Below are 20,667 nucleotides of genomic sequence, written 5' to 3'. Positions count from 1 at the left end.
TTCCGCAGGCAGTGCCTGGCTCTGTAAACCAAGCATGCAGACGCTGCTCGCTTTATTTTTGGAGACTCCAAAAGGACCTCGACTCCCTTTCATGTGCCGTCTTGGTCCAATAAAAAACAGAGACTGCCTGGAAGTGGTCTAATCTCAACGAGGTGTCAATCACGTTTCCCAGTGGGAGAAGTAAGGGTTTTTGTAACCGCCTTCGAGAGAGAGAGAGAGAGAGAGAGAGAGAGAGAGAGAGAGAGAGAGAGAGAGAGAGAGAGAGAGAGAGAGAAATAAATAAAATTACTTGATCAGTCGTGGGCTGTGTCTGCGCAGGATGAAATGAGAAGTGGCAGCTGTTTCTCTCACGGGTCTAAACGCAAGTGGGTCTAAATTCTGGAATATAAACGCATCAAATGTTTGGAAAGTGTAATAAACCAATGCATTGAAATGGGTAAACTTCCTTCGAAACATGGTGAGTTAGTAATACAGTAATAACAGACGGGCTGGCTGCATCGCTAGTCTTTGTAATGCTTTCTCAGATATATTGTTATTAGTTATTTTAGTGTCGCTTATCTAATAAACACTTCTTGTTTTTACTTTTACCATCTTTTTCCGAAAAGCTGCTGTTTGTAAACCCAGAGAAAGCCCCGAAGGTAAGACATATTACTGGTTTAGTATCTTTTATTTTTCTAGAAAGTGGAGATTCTGTAGTTTTCCGTGCGGTTCAGCTTTGCCACGCAGCTAGTCGGTATCACAGCGAGTATTATTGTATTTGCACGCTCTCCTGTACTGTGTCGTTGTTGCAGTATGAGCCTATCTTTCAGAGTTAATTATGCTTGTCTTACACTACGTGGTGGCGGTAGCTCTTAGTATTCCTGTTCATGGGTTGTGTTTTTCTCTTTCTTTCTCACTTTTAGGAGACAGTTTTGTAGTCAATGCTTGTTTAGCTCGGAAAGGTATTGAAGATTGGATTGCTCAACAGAAGTATTACAGCAGCTCAGCACATCAGCATTCGAGCTGTCATCACAAGAGTGCTTGCAGAACGAGTGAAGTGTCGAGCCGGGTAAGGACACAATCACTTTAATGTTTCTTAAGCCTTGCTGTTAATATGTTTCAGTAGTGATTTCATGATATTATTATTATAAATAATATAATCAAGTGTGTTATGTCCAATATATATATATATATATATATATATATATATATATATATATATATATATATATATATATATATATGATATATATATATATGGTATATAAATACGGGCCAACCAAAGGCTATATAAATTGGGCTAATCCCTTTTGTGTTTATGTATGTGAAGTCACCGACGTTCTGTTGAAACTCCTGTTTCGATTGAGCAAATGAATAACTCTGCTTAACCACACGTCTGTCTTTGTTGATGCCGATCTTTCAACAGCATAGATTACAAGCCGTCTATCTATACTGTAGCAGCACGAAACTAAAAGGTCTTCTATTTTAAGAAGTTCTGATGTGCGCAAAAAAAAATAAAAAAAAATAAAATAAAATTGGGCTGCTGTTTTCTGCTGTGTGCTGCAATCGGTGTTGAAAAGTTCTGAGTTTTATTTCATTTGTAAAGGGAGTGGATATGTCTGTGTTTTTTTTTAATTTAGCTTTTTGCGTTAAAATGGTTACATTCATTTTTATCAGTGCTAGAAATGCGATCCGAACCCCATTTGGTGGTAGAATCTCGCACTGACATATGCGTCAGAAAAAGACGCTTTTCGACGTTTGTTAACTGAATTGTATTGAACAGGTTTAGTCTTTGTACCAGAAGTTTGCTATCTGTGGTGAATGCAGCCTGCGCGTTAACTAGCGGTGAATGTGTTGTGTGCATCGATGGGCATCATGGTTTGACATTAGCTGCTGGACTGTCTATAATGTGGCCATCCGAATTACTGGAAAGCGTATCAGTTTCGAATTGCAGGTGACTTTTGTAGTCCCCGATGCGACTGTCCAGCCATTTAATAACTTTAAAATCATCTTCTAATGTATGTTCCTTTTGTGGAACTTCAAATTTTCTTGCCTTTTCCCTGGTACACAGTGTTTACCAAAGTAAACAGTATTGTTCACCATTGAGAAATGACACTGATGCACAGTTTATACAGTACTAGTTATGATATGAAGCAATAATAAAAGTAGTTATTTTTGAAAACTTTGCACTGAAGTCCAGTCAGTCTGATACACGTCACATATTAGGGAAGGAAATACAAGATTAGTGGAGGTCAGAGTGTTTTAATACAACAAACCCCAACAAATAATACTAAGCAGCAGCAGCACCACCTGAGGACCCATGGCAGAGAAACCGAGCTGGCTGGGTTTGTTTGGGTTCAGAGTTGATTGGCTTTCATCTCCAAACTCCATCTGGTTGTTTTGAGGAAGTTCATAGAGTTTGTCAAACTCAAGTACTGGATAACAGCCTTAACTAATCGGAGACAGAATCGTTTAGAAGAACAAAACCAATCCAGATCGACCGCAAATTACTTTTTATTAAGGATCACTTTAAAAAAAACAACAAACAAAAAAAAAAACGGGCAGAAATATACTTTGGTATTTTTGTAGTTCAGAATTTTTAAACAGGAACTAGACCCGACCCCCCAGGCAGTGCCCGGACTGCTGCTAATTAAGCACAGATCTGTGAGCTAGTTCTCTTGGCAGTGTTTAACAGGCCCAGGTGAACTGACGCAGATGTACACATGGCATACCAGGCGCTCACAAGGAAAATATTTGGGGCCAAAGTAAGTTATAAAAGGGTGTTCTAAAGCTGGTGTTCAGACAACCTGTTTGGGGCCTTGCACAGGGGGCTGCGTGAAGCTGTTCAAGTATCCAGGATGCTGTAGAGTTTGACGGAGCTGCACTGTGAAAGCAGACAAACGAGGTGCGTTTGAGAAGTTCTGCACTGTCAGGGTGTGCTCTCTGAAGCAGGGCGGATTCCAGAGGAAGCAGTCGGCACCCTAGCTGTGAAGAGCTGCCCAGTGTATGCTTGTGGTGAACCCTACAACAACTTCAATATTTGTATATGCACAAATAATATCATGTGGCGTATTGTGTTTATTAATTGTTTTGGGGGATGCAAGCCTTTGTGAAATACTTGCACATTTTCAGTTTGTGTCCTACATACATTGACCCAATCTATAAAGTTTTAGCGAGGAGCGCAGCTCACCATGCTTTAAACTGTTAGAAGCTGATTGAGTTTCACACCATGCAGGCTGATGTGACAGCTCAGTGAACGCCGAGCGGGGCTGCATGGTGTCAAAGCTGTTCATTTAAATACACTTCGTGCCAATGAAAATGAGGCTGCTAATTCCAAGTTCTCTGGAATGATTAGGGGGCTGCCTGTTCTTTCTGTTGAGCATAGATTTAACCCACAATCCTGTCTTCACTATTCTACTGTGACATTGTCAAAGTCTCATATTTACTGTAAATGTTTTTTTTAGATTGTTAACTTGATAGATTTTTTGAGATGCATATATCCATCAAATTACTATATACTATAACTTTGTGTGAACTCTATGGAGTTCGAGAAGTTGCCCTGCCATAACCTTGAAAAACAAAAAAACAAACTGTATATTCTATGAAATTATAATCCTGCTGTGGTTTTTATAAACGGTTTCTTAAATAATTGATTATGCTGTTGTTCTTGCAGCTTGCAAGCTCTTTCATTACTTCAGTAAACTTCACTAAAGTTCACAAATGTTTCAGCTATTTCTTTCTTCAAAGCTGTAAATAACTTGCCAAAGTGATGCTTTTGATAGTTATTATCTCAGTGACAACTGAGCCATACAGACCTGTCAGTAACAGATTTCATCATCTTCATGTACACTGTACTGTTGATAGTTATAGAATATCATGACCTTTTGCAACTTGCGCAATCTTACTGCCACAATGATTAACTTTAGTGGTGGACTTCTTATTTCTACCACTTGTTCTTGATTATAAAAGTTTGCCTGGGTAGGGTACAGTTTGCCACACTTGTCTTACTGCTTTGCTTTTGTCATGGTTGCAGCTTTGCAATACTTAGTAGGACCCATGCTTCCCCTGTGAGCTGCAGTATGGTATGGTGCAGAAAACTTACCAGGGAGCGAGAGAGAATGAATGAATGAATGCTGAATTGCATGTTTTTTCCATTGGAGCTCAGCTTTGAACGATAGCAAGAGGAGTTTGGTGGCAGGAAGGTGACTCAGAATGGGAATGAAAGGAGGGTCGTGTTGCTGAACTAGGCGCCGACGCGCTGGCACACGGCAGGTGATCTTGCAGGAAGATGACTCGGCCGGGGAATGAAAGGAGGGTCGTGTTGCTGAACTAGGCGCCGACGCGCTGGCACACGGCAGGTGATCTTGCAGGAAGATGACTCGGCCGGGGAATGAAAGGAGGGTCGTGTTGCTGAACTAGGCGCCGACGCGCTGGCACACGGCAGGTGATCTTGCAGTGAATGTTGTTTAAAGCCTGACCTGTCCTGCGGTTTCACGAATGTATGCCAGCTAGAGGATGTTTTTGTAACTTCAAAGGGGCTGGGAGCCTGGCTTCATGCCTGGCAGTCTGAGTCCACAGATCCTCCCAGCTCTGGGGCAGATGGAGACTTGTGTGATTTCAGACAGACGTGCTTTATTAAAGAAAGCTGCCAAATAGAAACTCGCCAAACAAGCTCTTTTTACATTTATTTTTTATTTTTTTTGCACAGGATTCAGCAGCAGTGCTGTGTGGTCATTTTTTCTTTTTAAGTGACTCCAGTGTTCAAATAGCAGGTCAGAGTGAACTGTTGAACATGCTGTATATGCATGCATGGGATTTTCCCCCGTCGTCCTCCTCCATCTGTTTCTTGCATTTGCCCTGCAGTTCTGCAACTCTTTACATGCGGATGTATTGAAATTCTATAGCTTTTCTAATTGGGCTGGTGCTTGCTGTGCACCAGTGGAAAAAGGCTAGACTTTGCCTTGCCTTCAAAAGACATTATTCCTGTCCAATTGATACTACCTGGTAACCCAGGGGCAGAGTTGGTCTAAAAAAAAAAAATAAAAAAAAGTTTTAAAGGGTTGATTTTAATAAATCATACATTCTGTTGTTTTTTTTTTAATTCCTTTTTCAAAATAAATGGAGTCTAGAAGTGGGGAAAATGCCATTTTAAACTCTCCCCAGTTCTACTGCGTGTAGAATAATGGGTCATTTATTATACCTAAAATATTGCTGACTTGAACCATCAGTGCATGAGCTTTGTGGCTCACACTTCTTTTTTAAATGGCAGATTAACACGCCATGTTACTTCAGCTATATTCCGTTTAGACTTTGCTTTGGTTCAAACTGTGGGGAAGTTTCTTCTAAGTTATCAGCCACCCAGAATTGCTTAAATCAACTGTAAACTCAAAAGGGTTTCCAATCTGGATTGTTCTGTATGCCCAGTGAATTGACCTTTTTAGAGCAGGAACTGAAGCATTAGGATGTACTAGCAATGCTGTTAATGACCATGCCTCATATAATTCCTCTTTGTCAGTTTGGGGTTCCGTAGACACCCCCCTGTAAAAATTTAGAAGAGTTAGACATCTTACCTTTGAACACTCTCCCCTCTTAAAATGGTTTTAATCCCAGTGGTTCTAGATACAAGGAGATTGTACAAGCTACAGTTTAAAATGGTTTTAATCCCAGTGGTTCTAGATACAAGGAGATTGTACAAGCTACAGTTTAAAATGGTTTTAATCCCAGTGGTTCTAGATACAAGGAGAGTGTACAAGCTACAGTTTAAAATGGTTTTAATCCCAGTGGTTCTAGATACAAGGAGAGTGTACAAGCTACAGTTTAAAATGGTTTTAATCCCAGTAGTTTAGATACAAGGAGAGTGTACAAACTACAGTTTAAAATGGTTTTAATCCCAGTGGTTCTAGATACAAGGAGAGTGTACAAGCTACAGTTTAAAATGGTTTTAATCCCAGTAGTTTAGATACAAGGAGAGTGTACAAGCTACAGTTTAAAATGGTTTTAATCCCAGTAGTTTAGATACAAGGAGAGTGTACAAGCTACAGTTTAAAATGGTTTTAATCCCAGTGGTTCTAGATACAAGGAGAGTGTACGAGCTACAGTTTAAAATGGTTTTAATCCCAGTGGTTCTAGATACAAGGAGAGTGTACAAGCTACAGTTTAAAATGGTTTTAATCCCAGTAGTTTAGATACAAGGAGAGTGTACAAGCTACAGTTTAAAATGGATTTAATCCCAGTAGTTTAGATACAAGGAGAGTGTACACGCTACAGTTTAAAATGGTTTTAATCCCAGTAGTTTAGATACAAGGAGAGTGTACAAGCTACAGTTTAAAATGGTTTTAATCCCAGTAGTTTAGATACAAGGAGAGTGTACAAGCTACAGTTTAAAATGGATTTAATCCCAGTAGTTTAGATACAAGGAGAGTGTACAAGCTACAGTTTAAAATGGTTTTAATCCCAGTAGTTTAGATACAAGGAGAGTGTACAAGCTACAGTTTAAAATGGTTTTAATCCCAGTAGTTTAGATACAAGGAGAGTGTACACGCTACAGTTTAAAATGGTTTTAATCCCAGTAGTTTAGATACAAGGAGAGTGTACAAACTACAGTTTAAAATGGTTTTAATCCCAGTAGTTTAGATACAAGGAGAGTGTACAAACTACAGTTTAAAATGGTTTTAATCCCAGTAGTTTAGATACAAGGAGAGTGTACACGCTACAGTTTAAAATGGATTTAATCCCAGTAGTTTAGATACAAGGAGAGTGTACAAGCTACAGTTTAAAATGGTTTTAATCCCAGTAGTTTAGATACAAGGAGAGTGTACAAGCTACAGTTTAAAATGGTTTTAATCCCAGTGGTTCTAGATACAAGGAGAGTGTACACGCTACAGTTTAAAATGGTTTTAATCCCAGTAGTTTAGATACAAGGAGAGTGTACAAACTACAGTTTAAAATGGTTTTAATCCCAGTAGTTTAGATACAAGGAGAGTGTACAAACTACAGTTTAAAATGGTTTTAATCCCAGTAGTTTAGATACAAGGAGAGTGTACACGCTACAGTTTAAAATGGATTTAATCCCAGTAGTTTAGATACAAGGAGAGTGTACAAGCTACAGTTTAAAATGGTTTTAATCCCAGTAGTTTAGATACAAGGAGAGTGTACAAGCTACAGTTTAAAATGGTTTTAATCCCAGTGGTTCTAGATACAAGGAGAGTGTACAAGCTACAGTTTAAAATGGTTTTAATCCCAGTAGTTTAGATACAAGGAGAGTGTACAAGCTACAGTTTAAAATGGTTTTAATCCCAGTAGTTTAGATACAAGGAGAGTGTACAAGCTACAGTTTAAAATGGTTTTAATCCCAGTAGTTTAGATACAAGGAGAGTGTACAAGCTACAGTTTAAAATGGTTTTAATCCCAGTAGTTTAGATACAAGGAGAGTGTACAAGCTACAGTTTAAAATGGTTTTAATCCCAGTAGTTTAGATACAAGGAGAGTGTACAAACTACAGTTTAAAATGGATTTAATCCCAGTGGTTCGGTGCAGACGATAGGGCTAGTTAACAAGAAAAGCAGGAAATGGATTAAATATAAACTGATTAGAAATTGTTGAAACAGGAAGGTTTTTTTCTCTATCTGATTGCTTATCAGTCAGCTGCTGTGTTTTGAATATTCTGTGCTCAATTTAAACCCATGTGTTCAAAGCAGCTTTGTAGTATAAGGGGTATACACAAACAAAAAAAAAAGAATCTCAACATCCCAAGGGTCTGTGTGTGTGTGCTTTCACCAGAAAGGACAGTAAGAAAACGCATCCTGCTGCAAAGCACTCCCAGGTGTGTGTTACGAGCTGTGCGCTCCCAGGTGTGTGTTACGAGCTGTGCGCCCCCAGGTGTGTGTTAGGGGCTATGCACTCCCAGGTGTGTGTTACGAGCTGTGCGCTCCCAGGTGTGTGTTACGAGCTGTGCGCTCCCAGGTGTGTGTTACGGGCTGTGCGCTCCCAGGTGTGTGTTACGAGCTGTGCGCTCCCAGGTGTGTGTTACGGGCTGTGCGCTCCCAGGTGTGTGTTACGGGATGTGCGCTCCAAGGTGTGTGTTAGGGGCTGTGCGCTCCCAGGTGTGTGTTACGAGCTGTGCGCCCCCAGGTGTGTGTTAGGGGCTGTGCGCTCCCAGGTGTGTGTTACGAGCTGTGCGCCCCCAGGTGTGTGTTAGGGGCTGTGCGCTCCCAGGTGTGTGTTACGGGATGTGCGCTCCCAGGTGTGTGTTAGGGGCTGTGCACTCCCTGCTGTGTGTTAGGGGATGTGCGCTCCCAGCTGTGTGTTAGGGGATGTGCGCTCCCAGCTGTGTGTTAGGGGCTGTGCACTCCCAGGTGTGTGTTAGGGGATGTGCACTCCCAGGTGTGTGTTAGGGGCTGTGCACTCCCAGGTGTGTGTTAGGGGCTGTGCGCTCCCAGGTGTGTGTTAGGGGCTGTGCGCTTCCAGGTGTGTGTTAGGGGCTGTGCGCTCCCAGGTGTGTGTTAGGGGCTGTGCACTCCCGGCTGTGTGTTAGGGGATGTGCACTCCCAGGTGTGTGTTAGGGGCTGTGCACTCCCAGGTGTGTGTTACGAGCTGTGCAGTGATTCAGGGGTATTGTATGGCATGTTGTATAGGAGAAAACATTTTTTGAAGGACTTTATTGTAAATGGTATCACTCCCTTGAAAATTATTTGAATTGTTTTAAAAAGGTCTGAACAATAGAGCTCAACCCAGAGTTGCTCATTTAGTTTCATTCAATTGGAAAGCGGGTCTAGTTTATGAATATTCATTTAGACACAGCAGTATGTGAAATAACCCTTTAAATTGCACATGACGGCATGTTGGGTGGAGATTGTAAACATACCCAGTGTAATGTTCTGTTTATTGCTTCTAATTATTGTGAGGTTACAGCCCACATGGGAATTCGGGCAAATTGCAAAGAGCTTAAAGAGGTTTTTCAATGGCTCAGTGTGCCCAGCACAGACCTGCTGGCTGGGTGAGGTCTGATCTGAATGAGGGAATGAAGAATTAACATCCAAGAGGAAGGGAGTCAGTAAGAGTAGAAGAAAAAGGAAGCTGTGTTTCTTCCTGCTTTTTATTGGTTGCTGTCAGAGGGGTTTGGTTCCCTTTGGAGGTCAGCATTGTTTTTTCTTTGTATGTTTCTATATGCTGTGTGGGTGCAGCTTTAAGATCAAGGTGCACTGTCATGTCTCCACTGCGTGCAGATCAGTAGCTTTACTAACTAAGCTCACCAAGTATAGGAACACCACTGACCTGTGCAAGGGTTTACAAAGAAGATATACCGGAGTCTGTTTTGCTGCAGTTATGGTAACTTTTACAAAGTGAATTAAACTGGATTACTAGGTAATTAGATACCTTAGCAAAATGCTTCCCAATGTGGCTAATCTGTTCTGTTTCCCTACTTGGGCTTTTTTTATCATCATAAAAAATGCAGTGTTTTCAATGCCGCCGGGGGTGCAAAGCTGTTTATAATAGCAATGCCCTGCGAGTCAGTGCTGTTAGTCCTCACCCAGACACCCACATGTTCTCAATGCGAGTCCGTTTTGCCCAGAGGTGGTGTGTATATTAGAAGAGAGCAGCGTGCTCTCGTTGCATGTGCTGTACAATAGCTTGTAGGAGCCATTTAAAGTTCCCAGCTCCGAGTGTCAGCGAAGGGGGAGTCGACACTTTAAAACTCTGAAAGTATCCAGACTACCACCGCAGTGAGCTGTGCCTGACTAAACCCACTGTGAGCCACTGAAATGAGTCAACACAAGTGTGAATAAATAGCCCCTTTGAAGTTCATTACAGTAACCACTAAAGCTGACCAGCTCCAAATAAAACCTGACGTCCTGGAGGGGGGCAAGCAGCTATAGATGTGACTCCAAGGGTCCATGCATACAGTACAGGCAGTTCTACTGTATGTGTTCATTTAACCCTGCACTGGATCCACCCATGAGTTGCTGTTTTTGTAAGCTCAACACCCAAGCTGAATTCAGGAAACTGCGCCTGTGGGTTTTAATGACTTTAACTGCTTCTGCGGGATTCAGGAAACCAATTTAGTTGACCTTGGTTTGAATCTACAAAGCAGATTGCTTGTGGCCTGGTCTGGAGTAAGGGGAGCGCTCTCTCTTGGTTAATTAATTAAAATCAACGAGGACTCCCAGGGGTTATATGTGTGCTTGGACTTTCCTTTTAAGATGCTGAAGGTTTTTTCAGAGCGATGTCTACTGTACTGTACATGCAACTACTTAGCATTGCTCTGGTCTGATCCAGTGTGCACACTCTTTTTAGCATTGCTCTGATCCAGTGTGCACACTCTTCTTAGCATTGCTCTGATCCAGTGTGCACACTCTTCCCAGAGCCAGAGAGGGGTGACCGACTTCCCGGGGCCAGAGAAGGGCGAGGATAGCATTGCTCTGATCCAGTGTGCACACTCTTAGCATTGCTCTGATCCAGTGTGCACACTCTTAGCATTGCTCTGATCCAGTGTGCACACTCTTCTTAGCATTGCTCTGATCCAGTGTGCACACTCTTCTTAGCATTGCTCTGATCCAGTGTGCACACTCTTCTTAGCATTGCTCTGATCCAGTGTGCACACTCTTAGCATTGCTCTGATCCAGTGTGCACACTCTTAGCATTGCTCTGATCCAGTGTGCACACTCTTTTTAGCATTGCTCTGATCCAGTGTGCACACTCTTTTTAGCATTGCTCTGATCCAGTGTGCACACTCTTCTTAGCATTGCTCTGATCCAGTGTGCACACTCTTCTTAGCATTGCTCTGATCCAGTGTGCACACTCTTCTTAGCATTGCTCTGATCCAGTGTGCACACTCTTAGCATTGCTCTGATCCAGTGTGCACACTCTTAGCATTGCTCTGATCCAGTGTGCACACTCTTAGCATTGCTCTGATCCAGTGTGCACACTCTTCTTAGCATTGCTCTGCTCCAATATGCATGCTGTTCTTAAGACACGGGTGACTAACTAAGACCACTGACTTTCAGGACATTTCGATTCAGCCACATGCAGAAAATGTGAATTTGACTTTATATTTCAGATGCTGCAAAAATGCCACTTAAAGGCATTGTTAACAACGCTAAGAGTGAAATTAGTACTGTCTCTCATTCTGCCTCAATCATGTTTTTGTTATTAAGAACAAAGGCAGCATAATGTGCACTGAATTCCTCTAGAGCATGTCTGCTTTCTCTCTCTCTCTCTCTCTCTCTCTCTCTCTCTCTCTCTCTCTCTCTCTCTCTCTCTCTCTCTCTCTCTCTCTCTCTCCCATGTCCAGTCCTATAATTTCTTTAGCAGACCGTAATCACATCCTGTATTTAACAAGTTTGAAGGAAAACTATTTAAATGTCGGAGGCTTGATTTTTAAATGACGGATTTCTAAATTCTCGAAGCGTTATTTAGGATTGCAAAATAAATAACCGGGACACGTTTGGGTGTAATGGAACAGGGAAGGGGACAGGGGGACGGGACCCCCACAGAAAACCCAGCAGCTCTTTGCTCTGAAGGAGGAAGGCAGCGAGCGAGCCAGACAGGCTTTGTGTGTAAAGACTGAAGGCCTGCACCTCTAGCCACGTGTGCCGCTTTACATGTTGAATTAGTGTGTACAGCTCCTTGAAGCAGACTTGCGACTGTTAGAGCTGCAGTGCAGATGTCATGAGGGTGAATGGGATGCAGGAGCCTGTAGTGTGCTGAAAGAGCTGCTCATGGGCTCTCTCTAACTATATATCCTTGCTGTCTGGGGGCTGCTGTTTTAGGCGACACACAGTTAAACTGCCCAGTTGAGATGACCCAGGGTAGCTGAATGTCCAAACCTTCCGGAACCAACTCATTATACATTTAAAATGTAAACAAAGACAAAAGTTATAGTTATAGGCTAGGCTTAATATTTCTATTTCACTTCGAATCTGATAAAAGATTTGATTAGCTGTTTAAAAAAATAGCTAAGAAGTAGGTAGCCAATGGCAGACTGACATGAGAACGTTCCTGTTTGCTCCCAAGAAATTATAGCAAGAAGAAAATCTTCGAGGGAGGGTCCTGACCAAACCCTTCGTTCCCCACGGTGTGCGTGCGCAGCTGCTCTGCAGCCCTGCCGTGACCTGGGAGCCCTTGAACCTCACTAGGAAATGTAATATTAACTGTGCCTGAGACTCCTCGCCTGTCAGGGCCTGGCTCCACACTATAATCCCCTGTGAATGGGCTCAGTTTAGGCTTCAATTTCAGAGCCATTACAGTTGGTGCATGAAAGCAGAGATGGGGAGAAAAAAAAGAAGGATGGTGCGGTCTGCATTGTGGGGTCCCCCAAAAAACATTTAGACACGTGAGCCCAGTCATATCGGAAGGAGTCGGCTAACCTTGCTGCAAACTGGAATCCACACAAGTTTTGTAATTGCAAATGTCACCTGAAATTATTCATACCAACGGCGCTTTATTTTTTGTGTATGTATGTATGGAGGTTCTGTATGTATGCAATCACTGTTTGTTTAAATTTTGGATGACATGATGTTTAGTTTGTTGTTGATGAGGTACATCTTGCTTGCCTAAAGGGGTTTTGTATATTGTGTGATATGGGTCTCCAAGAAAAACTTGGAAACAAGGAATCTGTGGAACTTGGCGTCTGCAATAAATCATACAGCCAGGGGAAGAGGATCTGTTCTGCTGTGGTTTTGTGTGTAGTCCTGCCTGGGGGGTAATGGATAGTAGGGAAGGGGGAGGACACACTGAATCCCATTGCCTGTCGCAGTGAGACAAGGAGCTGTTTGAGGGTATTATGACAGCTCTGTTTAAAGAGAAATGGGGGTGGAGACCTTCCCTGGTGTGATCTGCAGCTCCCTTTATCTTTGCTCTATCCACACCCTTTGAAGTCCTGGGGACCTGTGGCTAATTAACTCAGTCCATTGAGTGCCGAGTACACAAACGCAGGGGTCACAGCACTTCTGAAGCTGACCCTTCACGCAAGTGGAGTTGTCAGCAAAGATGCAGCCCTGCTGTTTTTCCTCTAAATGTAGATCCAGTGTGCACACTCTTCTTAGCATTGCTCTGATCCAGTGTGCACACTCTTCTTAGCATTGCTCTGATCCAGTGTGCACACTCTTAGCATTGCTCTGATCCAGTGTGCACACTCTTCTTAGCATTGCTTATAGAAACTTATTCCTGGAAGGATGAATATAGCTATGATTTGAATTTAAGTCTCTCAATAGAAGATCCAGGTACTTGAGGTCTGATCAGGGTGGTGTAGTGGAGCCTGCTTTCCCAGCTGTTTTTATCAAGATTTCTCTTCCTTTTTGCATATCTTGCATCATGTTTAAATGTCAAGTGTGGTGTTTCGAGCATTGGGGAAATTAGGCCCTCTCTCTCTCTCTCTCTCTCTCTCTCTCTCTCTCTCTCTCTCTCTCTCTCTTTCTCTCTCTCTCTCTCTCTCTCTCTCTCTCTCTCTCTCTCTCTCTCTCTCTCTCTCTCTCTCTTTCTCTCTCCTCTCTCTCTCTCTCTCTCTCTCTCTCTTTCTCTCTCTCTGTCCTCTCCCTCTCTCCTCTCTCTCTCTCTCTCTCTCTTGGTAAACTACTTGGTTGAGGAAGCAGCAGTAACACTAGTATTAACACAAGTATTTTCATGAGCATTTTCACAAGTTTCAAATGATTCCCTTCTGAACCCTTATAGAAGTTTACCACAGTATTTGTACATGCTTTTCATATGCTTATTCTATGCATTTACCATAGTTTACCTTGTTGTTGTTGTTGTTGTATTTGTTATTGTGTTGTTTATTTATATATTTATTTATTTATTTAAGTATACTTTACCATACCTTGCTTTCACTTTGCTTTACTATACTTTGCTATACTTTTACTATGAGAAACTTCACGATGAGACCCTTCGTGTGATCAGACATTGAGCAGGCTTGCCCGATTTTATTCCAGTCATGTAAAACAGACTCCAGCATGGATGAGTGGGGCAGTGCTGAAGACAGTGGATGTGGAAGTGACTAACAGGGGGATCTGTAGAAGCTGGAACCTTCTGCAAAGCAGAGCGTCATCAGTGAAACCAGCTGCACGAAGGAGAAATTAAACAACCACAGAAGCAGATTCCAGACCACAGCTGGGGCCTTGTTGTGCCAAACCACACCTGCCATTCCTGATGTGCAGGGTATGATTACTGTTATATCAATCTGTAACTTTTCTGGGCCCTTTGACACATTCCCCAAGTCCGTGGTCCCAGAGCATGGGACGCATTGCTTTGCCTTGTGAGGAGTACGAGAAAGCCCTGACCCCAGCTTCTTCAGTGTGCCGCTCTGTCTGTGCCAAGCATAGGCATTGATAGGCTCCAGGGAGCACTGACCTGCTTTTAAGGGATTGGAGCCAGGAGTAAATGAAGATATTTCAAGAAGACAAGAGCAGCAACTCAGCTGTTGAGGCCAATCACTCACGATGGTGATCTTGTTCATACCGCTGCTTGTAAAGTTCCTTAATAGACACCGTGGATCTCCGAGGACAAGCAGAAGAATTCTACGTTGGTTAAAATATTAACCCTTACAGTAACTCAAGCGTGCTGTAGTGGTGCCTGCAGAGCATGAAGCTGTTCCACAAGTCCCAGCTTGCTCACTTCTCATTCTTTGCATCTGAAGGTTGCTCCCATGTAGGCATACCTTTTGGTTTCATGTACCTCGTATACAAGTGAAGTCCACATGCTGTGCTCTGTGTGCATTGGCAGAGATGACCAGGCTGAGCTGAGACTGACTCTCCCTGGCAGCTGAGAGTGTGCAGCTGCTGGGCTGCTGCCCGGGGACCACTCTGTGGTGAGGAGCACCTTCTACACAAGCGTTTTGCAGGTCATTCCAACTGCAAAAAGCAAACCACAAAACACAAAGTGGAGCCCGTCCACAAGCCCTCCAGAAAATCAAGTTGCGTTGTTACTTAATTATCTGAAAGCAGGTTTTGGCATTGAATGCGAGTCCTTTTGGGAAAGAATGTGTTTGCTGCAGTCTGGATTGTTTCAGCAGGCAGGATATTTCAGCAGCCACGTTTCCAATCATGGTCACCTGCCTTGTTATTAATTACAGCTGGCCTCAGATCTCCAGTGAAAAGTACTGGGAGGATTGCTTGCATGAATTTCCTGTTGCACAAAAATTCTTCTGCTGAGTGTAGTGGTGCTATCTGCTGAAAGTTTCTTTACTAAAAAAAGAACAAAATCTGGGGCAGATTTAAATGAGAGACGGGGCTGGAATTCCAGTTTGGATGAAACTTGTTTGACTTTTATGTTTTATATAACGCTCAGTCACACGTTTCAAGTTATGACTATATAATATATATATATATATATATATATATATATATATATATATATATATATATATATATATATATATATATATATATTATATATGACGCTAACGGGAAGAAAGTTTCGTGTTGCTGTTAGGGTTGCAAGAGTTTGTTGTTGCTGTGGTTGCCTGGGAGCTGAGTGCTGAGAGGGTTTGCTGTGGTTGCCTGGGAGCTGAGTGCTGAGAGGGTTTGCTGTGGTTGCCTGGGAGCTGAGTGCTGAGAGGGTTTGCTGTGGTTGCCTGGGAGCTGAGTGCTGAGAGGGTTTGCTGTGGTTGCCTGGGAGCTGAGTGCTGAGAGGGTTTGCTGTGGTTGCCTGGGAGCTGAGTGCTGAGAGGGTTTGCTGTGGTTGCCTGGGAGCTGAGTGCTGAGAGGGTTTGCTGTGGTTGCCTGGGAGCTGAGTGCTGAGAGGGCTTGCTGTGGTTGCCTGGGAGCTGAGTGCTGAGAGGGTTTGCTGTGGTTGCCTGGGAGCTGAGTGCTGAGAGGGTTTGCTGTGGTTGCCTGGGAGCTGAGTGCTGAGTGGGTTTGCTGTGGTTGCCTGGGAGCTGAGTGCTGAGAGGGCTTGCTGTGTGGCCCTGGGAATCTCTGTAAATTTAGTGGGATGTGAAACATGATGTAAGGTAATCACAATCACGGTTATCATTTTTAACCGATAATCACTAATTATAAATGTCGCTATCATCCAGCCACGTGTTGTATGAAGTAGATGTTTTTGTGGCATAGCTGTTCCTTGCAGTGAGCCTAGAGAGCCAGGTTTTATTTTTTTTACTTTAATCTTGCAGGCTTTGAATTCACCAGGTCTGGCACTTTTCAAAGCACAGTGGAAACGCAGGAGTGCTCTGGCTAGCTTAGAGTTTCAGCAGATCTCCAAGCAGCAAAATAGAAAAGCAGCCCAGCCACAAGAATCATGGCATGGCAGGGTACCAGAGCTTGGAAAAGAGCAGCCAGTGTGTCTATTGATCTGAAGAGGGCTGGGCTCAAAGTAGGGTTCCGAGTCAGAAGTGAAATTGGGGGGATTAGGAGCATTCTCACAGCAGTTAATAAGCGAGAGGGGGCTTTAATCCTTCAAGGGGATTTGACCCTTTATTACATATATTATCTTGGCTATTGAACTTCAGGATTTGGATCAAGAGCCAGGGATGTGACATTACACCCTGTCTGTGCCATAGCTAGCTTGCAAGAGAGCACCATTACAGAGAGGGGGTGCTGGGTGAGAGAGCACCATTACAGAGAGGGGGCTGGGTGAGAGAGCACCATTACAGAGAGAGGGGGCTGGGTGAGAGAGCACCATTACAGAGAGAGGGGGCTGGGTGAGAGAGCTCCGTTACAGAGAGAGGGGGCTGGGTGAGAGAGCACCATTACAGAGAGAGAGGGTGCTGGGTGAGCTAGCTCCATTACAGAGAGAGGGTGCTGGGTGAGAGAGCACCATTACAGAGAGAGGGGGCTGGGTGAGAGAGCACCATTACAGAGAGAGGGGGCTGGGTGAGAGAGCTCCGCTACAGAGAGAGAGGGTGCTGGGTGAGCGAGCTCCATTACAGAGAGAGAGGGTGCTGGGTGAGCTAGCTCCATTACAGAGAGAGGGTGCTGGGTGAGAGAGCTCCGTTACAGAGAGAGAGGGTGCTGGGTGAGAGAGCACCATTACAGAGAGAGGGTGCTGGGTGAGAGAGCTCCGTTACAGAGAGAGGGTGCTGGGTGAGCTAGCTCCGTTACAGAGAGAGGGTGCTGGGTGAGCTAGCTCCGTTACAGAGAGAGAGGGTGCTGGGTGAGAGAGCTCCGTTACAGAGAGAGGGTGCTGGGTGAGAGAGCTCCGTTACAGAGAGAGGATGCTGGGTGAGCTAGCTCCATTACAGAGAGAGAGTGCTGGGTGAGAGAGCTCCGTTACAGAGAGAGAGTGCTGGGTGAGAGAGCACCATTACAGAGAGAGAGGGTGCTGGGTGAGAGAGCTCCGTTACAGAGAGAGGGTGCTGGGTGAGCTAGCTCCGTTACAGAGAGAGAGGGTGCTGGGTGAGCTAGCTCCGTTACAGAGAGAGAGGGTGCTGGGTGAGAGAGCTCCGTTACAGAGAGAGAGGGTGCTGGGTGAGAGAGCTCCGTTACAGAGAGAGAGTGCTGGGTGAGCTAGCTCCATTACAGAGAGAGAGGGTGCTGGGTGAGAGAGCACCATTACAGAGAGAGGGTGCTGGGTGAGAGAGCTCCATTACAGAGAGAGGGTGCTGGGTGAGAGAGCTCCATTACAGAGAGAGGGTGCTGGGTGAGAGAGCTCCGTTACAGAGAGAGGGTGCTGGGTGAGAGAGCTCCGTTACAGAGAGAGGGTGCTGGGTGAGCTAGCTCCATTACAGAGAGAGAGGGTGCTGGGTGAGAGAGCTCCGTTACAGAGAGAGAGGGTGCTGGGTGAGAGAGCTCCATTACAGAGAGAGAGGGTGCTGGGTGAGAGAGCTCCATTACAGAGAGAGGGTGCTGGGTGAGAGAGCTCCGTTACAGAGAGAGGGTGCTGGGTGAGAGAGCTCCATTACAGAGAGAGGGTGCTGGGTGAGAGAGCTCCGTTACAGAGAGAGGGTGCTGGGTGAGAGAGCTCCGTTACAGAGAGAGAGTGCTGGGTGAGAGAGCTCCATTACAGAGAGAGGGTGCTGGGTGAGAGAGCTCCATTACAGAGAGAGGGTGCTGGGTGAGAGAGCTCCGTTACAGAGAGAGGGTGCTGGGTGAGAGAGCTCTGTTACAGAGAGAGGGGGCTGGGTGAGCTAGCTCCATTACAGAGAGAGGGTGCTGGGTGAGAGAGCTCCGTTACAGAGAGAGGGTGCTGGGTGAGCTAGCTCCATTACAGAGAGAGGGTGCTGGGTGAGAGAGCTCCATTACAGAGAGAGGGTGCTGGGTGAGCTAGCTCCATTACAGAGAGAGGGTGCTGGGTGAGAGAGCTCCATTACAGAGAGAGAGGGTGCTGGGTGAGCTAGCTCCATTACAGAGAGAGGGTGCTGGGTGAGCTAGCTCCATTACAGAGAGAGGGTGCTGGGTGAGAGAGCTTCATTACAGAGAGAGGGTGCTGGGTGAGAGAGCTTCATTACAGAGAGAAGATGCTGGGTGAGAGAGCTTCATTACAGACAGAGGGTGCTGGGTGAGAGAGCTCCATTACAGAGAGAGGGTGCTATGTGAGCTAGCTCCATTACAGAGAGAGGGTGCTGGGTGAGAAAGCTCTGTTACAGAGAGAGGGTGCTGGGTGAGCTAGCTCCATTACAGAGAGAGGGTGCTGGGTGAGAGAGCTCCATTACAGAGAGAGGGTGCTATGTGAGCTAGCTCCATTACAGAGAGAGGGTGCTGGGTGAGAGAGCTCTGTTACAGAGAGAGGGTGCTGGGTGAGAGAGCTCCGTTACAGAGAGAGGGTGCTGGGTGAGCGAGCTCCATTACAGAGAGAGGGTGCTGGGTGAGAGAGCTCCATTACAGAGAGACGGTGCTGGGTGAGCTAGCTCCATTACAGAGAGAGAGTGCTGGGTGAGAGAGCTCCATTACAGAGAGAGGGTGCTGGGTGAGAGAGCTCCATTACAGAGAGAGACGGTGCTGGGTGAGCTAGCTCCATTACAGAGAGAGGGTGCTGGGTGAGAGAGCTCCATTACAGAGAGAGGGTGCTGGGTGAGAGAGCTCCATTACAGAGAGACGGTGCTGGGTGAGAGAGTTTCATTACAGAGAGAGCGTGCTGGGGAAGAGAGTTCCGTTACAGAGAAAGTGTCTGCTTGGGGGCAATTAGTACCATTGTTTTGAGAAAATGTGACTCACTGTTTATACCTTTACTGTTTGTTTTCAGACACAGTTTCTCTTTGCAAAGGTATGTTAAACATACTGAAACATTGGCAAGTTGACTCTTTTGAGCAAATATTTATATTTATTCTATACATAACATGATCAGTGTTGCAGTCTCTTTGGTGTCAGTGCTCCCCTGCCTCCCTGTTCATGTGTAATCCAACCCTCCATGCGCTGGGGTCTGGCTGACCATATCAGTGAGTTCAGACCAAGTTTAAATAGCAGGCTGATGATAAAGTTTCAGGTTTGAAGAACCTGTCTGGAGTTTCTCTCCTCAGTCGAAGTACCTCTGCCACCCACTGAGGGGGGCGGGGGACGGGGGGGGGGGGGGGGGGATCTTCTAAGAGGCGACCTTGACTCCTGGGGATTAAATCTGATTTTCCTGATGGACTTTGTACTCTTCCTCCATTCGAGGTTTGGTTGTCCAGAGAGGAGAAAACACCTCATTCCGCCCCGTCAATCAGCAGGCAGGAGAAAGCACCCCATTCTGCCCCATCAATCAGCAAGCAGGAGAAAGCACCCCATTCTGCCCCGTCAATCAGCAGACAGGAGAAAGCACCCCATTCTGCCCCATCAATCAGCAAGCAGGAGAAAGCACCCCATTCTGCCCCGTCAATCAGCAGGCAGGAGAAAGCACCCCATTCTGCCCCGTCAATCAGCAGACAGGAGAAAGCACCCCATTCCACCCCATTTCTTTTTTAAGTCTTTGATGCCAGGGCCAAAAAAAATAGAAAATGTTCCTGCTTATACATAGTATATATATATATATATATATATATATATATATATATATATATATATAATATATATAGAATCAAGGGAGACGTATTTTTAACAGCAGCAGCTTTAGCTTTGAGTGTTCACAGACCCTCCTGTTAGGCTGTTTACTGTAGCACTGTGAGCAGAGGGCTGCAGCCTCTCTCTGTGTCTCTCTGATGAGGTTCTCCCATGTCTCTGAATGCACTTCGCCCAGATGTGCCGGACACCACAGGGAGGGTGCAATGTTATCCCACAGGTAGGGATCTGATCCCCGAGCTGGAGGGAGAATTGCTATAGAAAAACCACACAGAAATGTGAAACTCCTCCACCCACTTTTAATACAGGCTTGAAAACAAGAAGCCAGCTTTACCAATTTTATTACCGTGAACATATACAGTGTGTGTGTGTATCTATCGATCTATCCATCGAGCTGTCTATTTATCTATCTATCGATCGATCGAGTGAGACAAGGGGGATGGAGGGTTTATTACAGTAGTTTGTTACCTTGAAAGCTCATGAAAAAAAGTGTCATTCAGTTTTTATAACTGTTGTTGTGCAGAATAAATTACTTTCTGCGCTAGAAAGTTCTGTACTTGTTGTAACTTTAGCATTTAATACAACAGCAGCCAAAAACCTGCACAAAACATTGAACCCCTGTCTTCAGAATCCAGGGTGTATATAGATATTCTGTGGTGTTCAGGCACTGTACTGTATATACTTTTGTATTTGCTGATACCGGTAAGTGCCTATAGAATATGCATGCTGGCTTATTTGGGATGCCTATTTCTGGACTCATCCATCACATGGAAAATAAGCTTTT

At 44.6% G+C, this 20,667-nt stretch overlaps 1 protein-coding gene across 4 annotated transcripts in view; it reads left to right on the top strand.

Annotated features, from left to right (window-relative positions):
• The first annotated feature begins 274 nt into the window (after window positions 1-274).
• nkd1 (NKD inhibitor of WNT signaling pathway 1) overlaps window positions 275-20,667 on the top strand; it is a 34,391-nt gene continuing 13,998 nt past the window's right edge. For 3 of the 4 annotated variants that reach the window (XR_005951374.1, XM_041268932.1, XM_041268930.1), the window contains exons 1-3: window positions 275-457; window positions 606-638; window positions 903-1,048. Coding sequence is in view for 3 of the 4 variants with exons in the window: in XM_041268932.1 (XP_041124866.1) it covers window positions 433-457; window positions 606-638; window positions 903-1,048 (204 nt within the window). In the remaining variant the exon portion in view is untranslated. The remainder of the gene's footprint in view (window positions 458-605; window positions 639-902; window positions 1,049-20,667) is intronic. The other variant, XM_041268931.1, reaches the window with a different exon arrangement.

This window comes from Polyodon spathula, chromosome 13 (genome assembly GCF_017654505.1).
Source record: "Polyodon spathula isolate WHYD16114869_AA chromosome 13, ASM1765450v1, whole genome shotgun sequence".
Lineage (NCBI taxonomy): Eukaryota > Metazoa > Chordata > Actinopteri > Acipenseriformes > Polyodontidae > Polyodon > Polyodon spathula.
The sequence above is the reverse complement of the archived record's forward strand: the minus strand, read 5'-3'. Positions and strand labels throughout refer to the sequence as shown.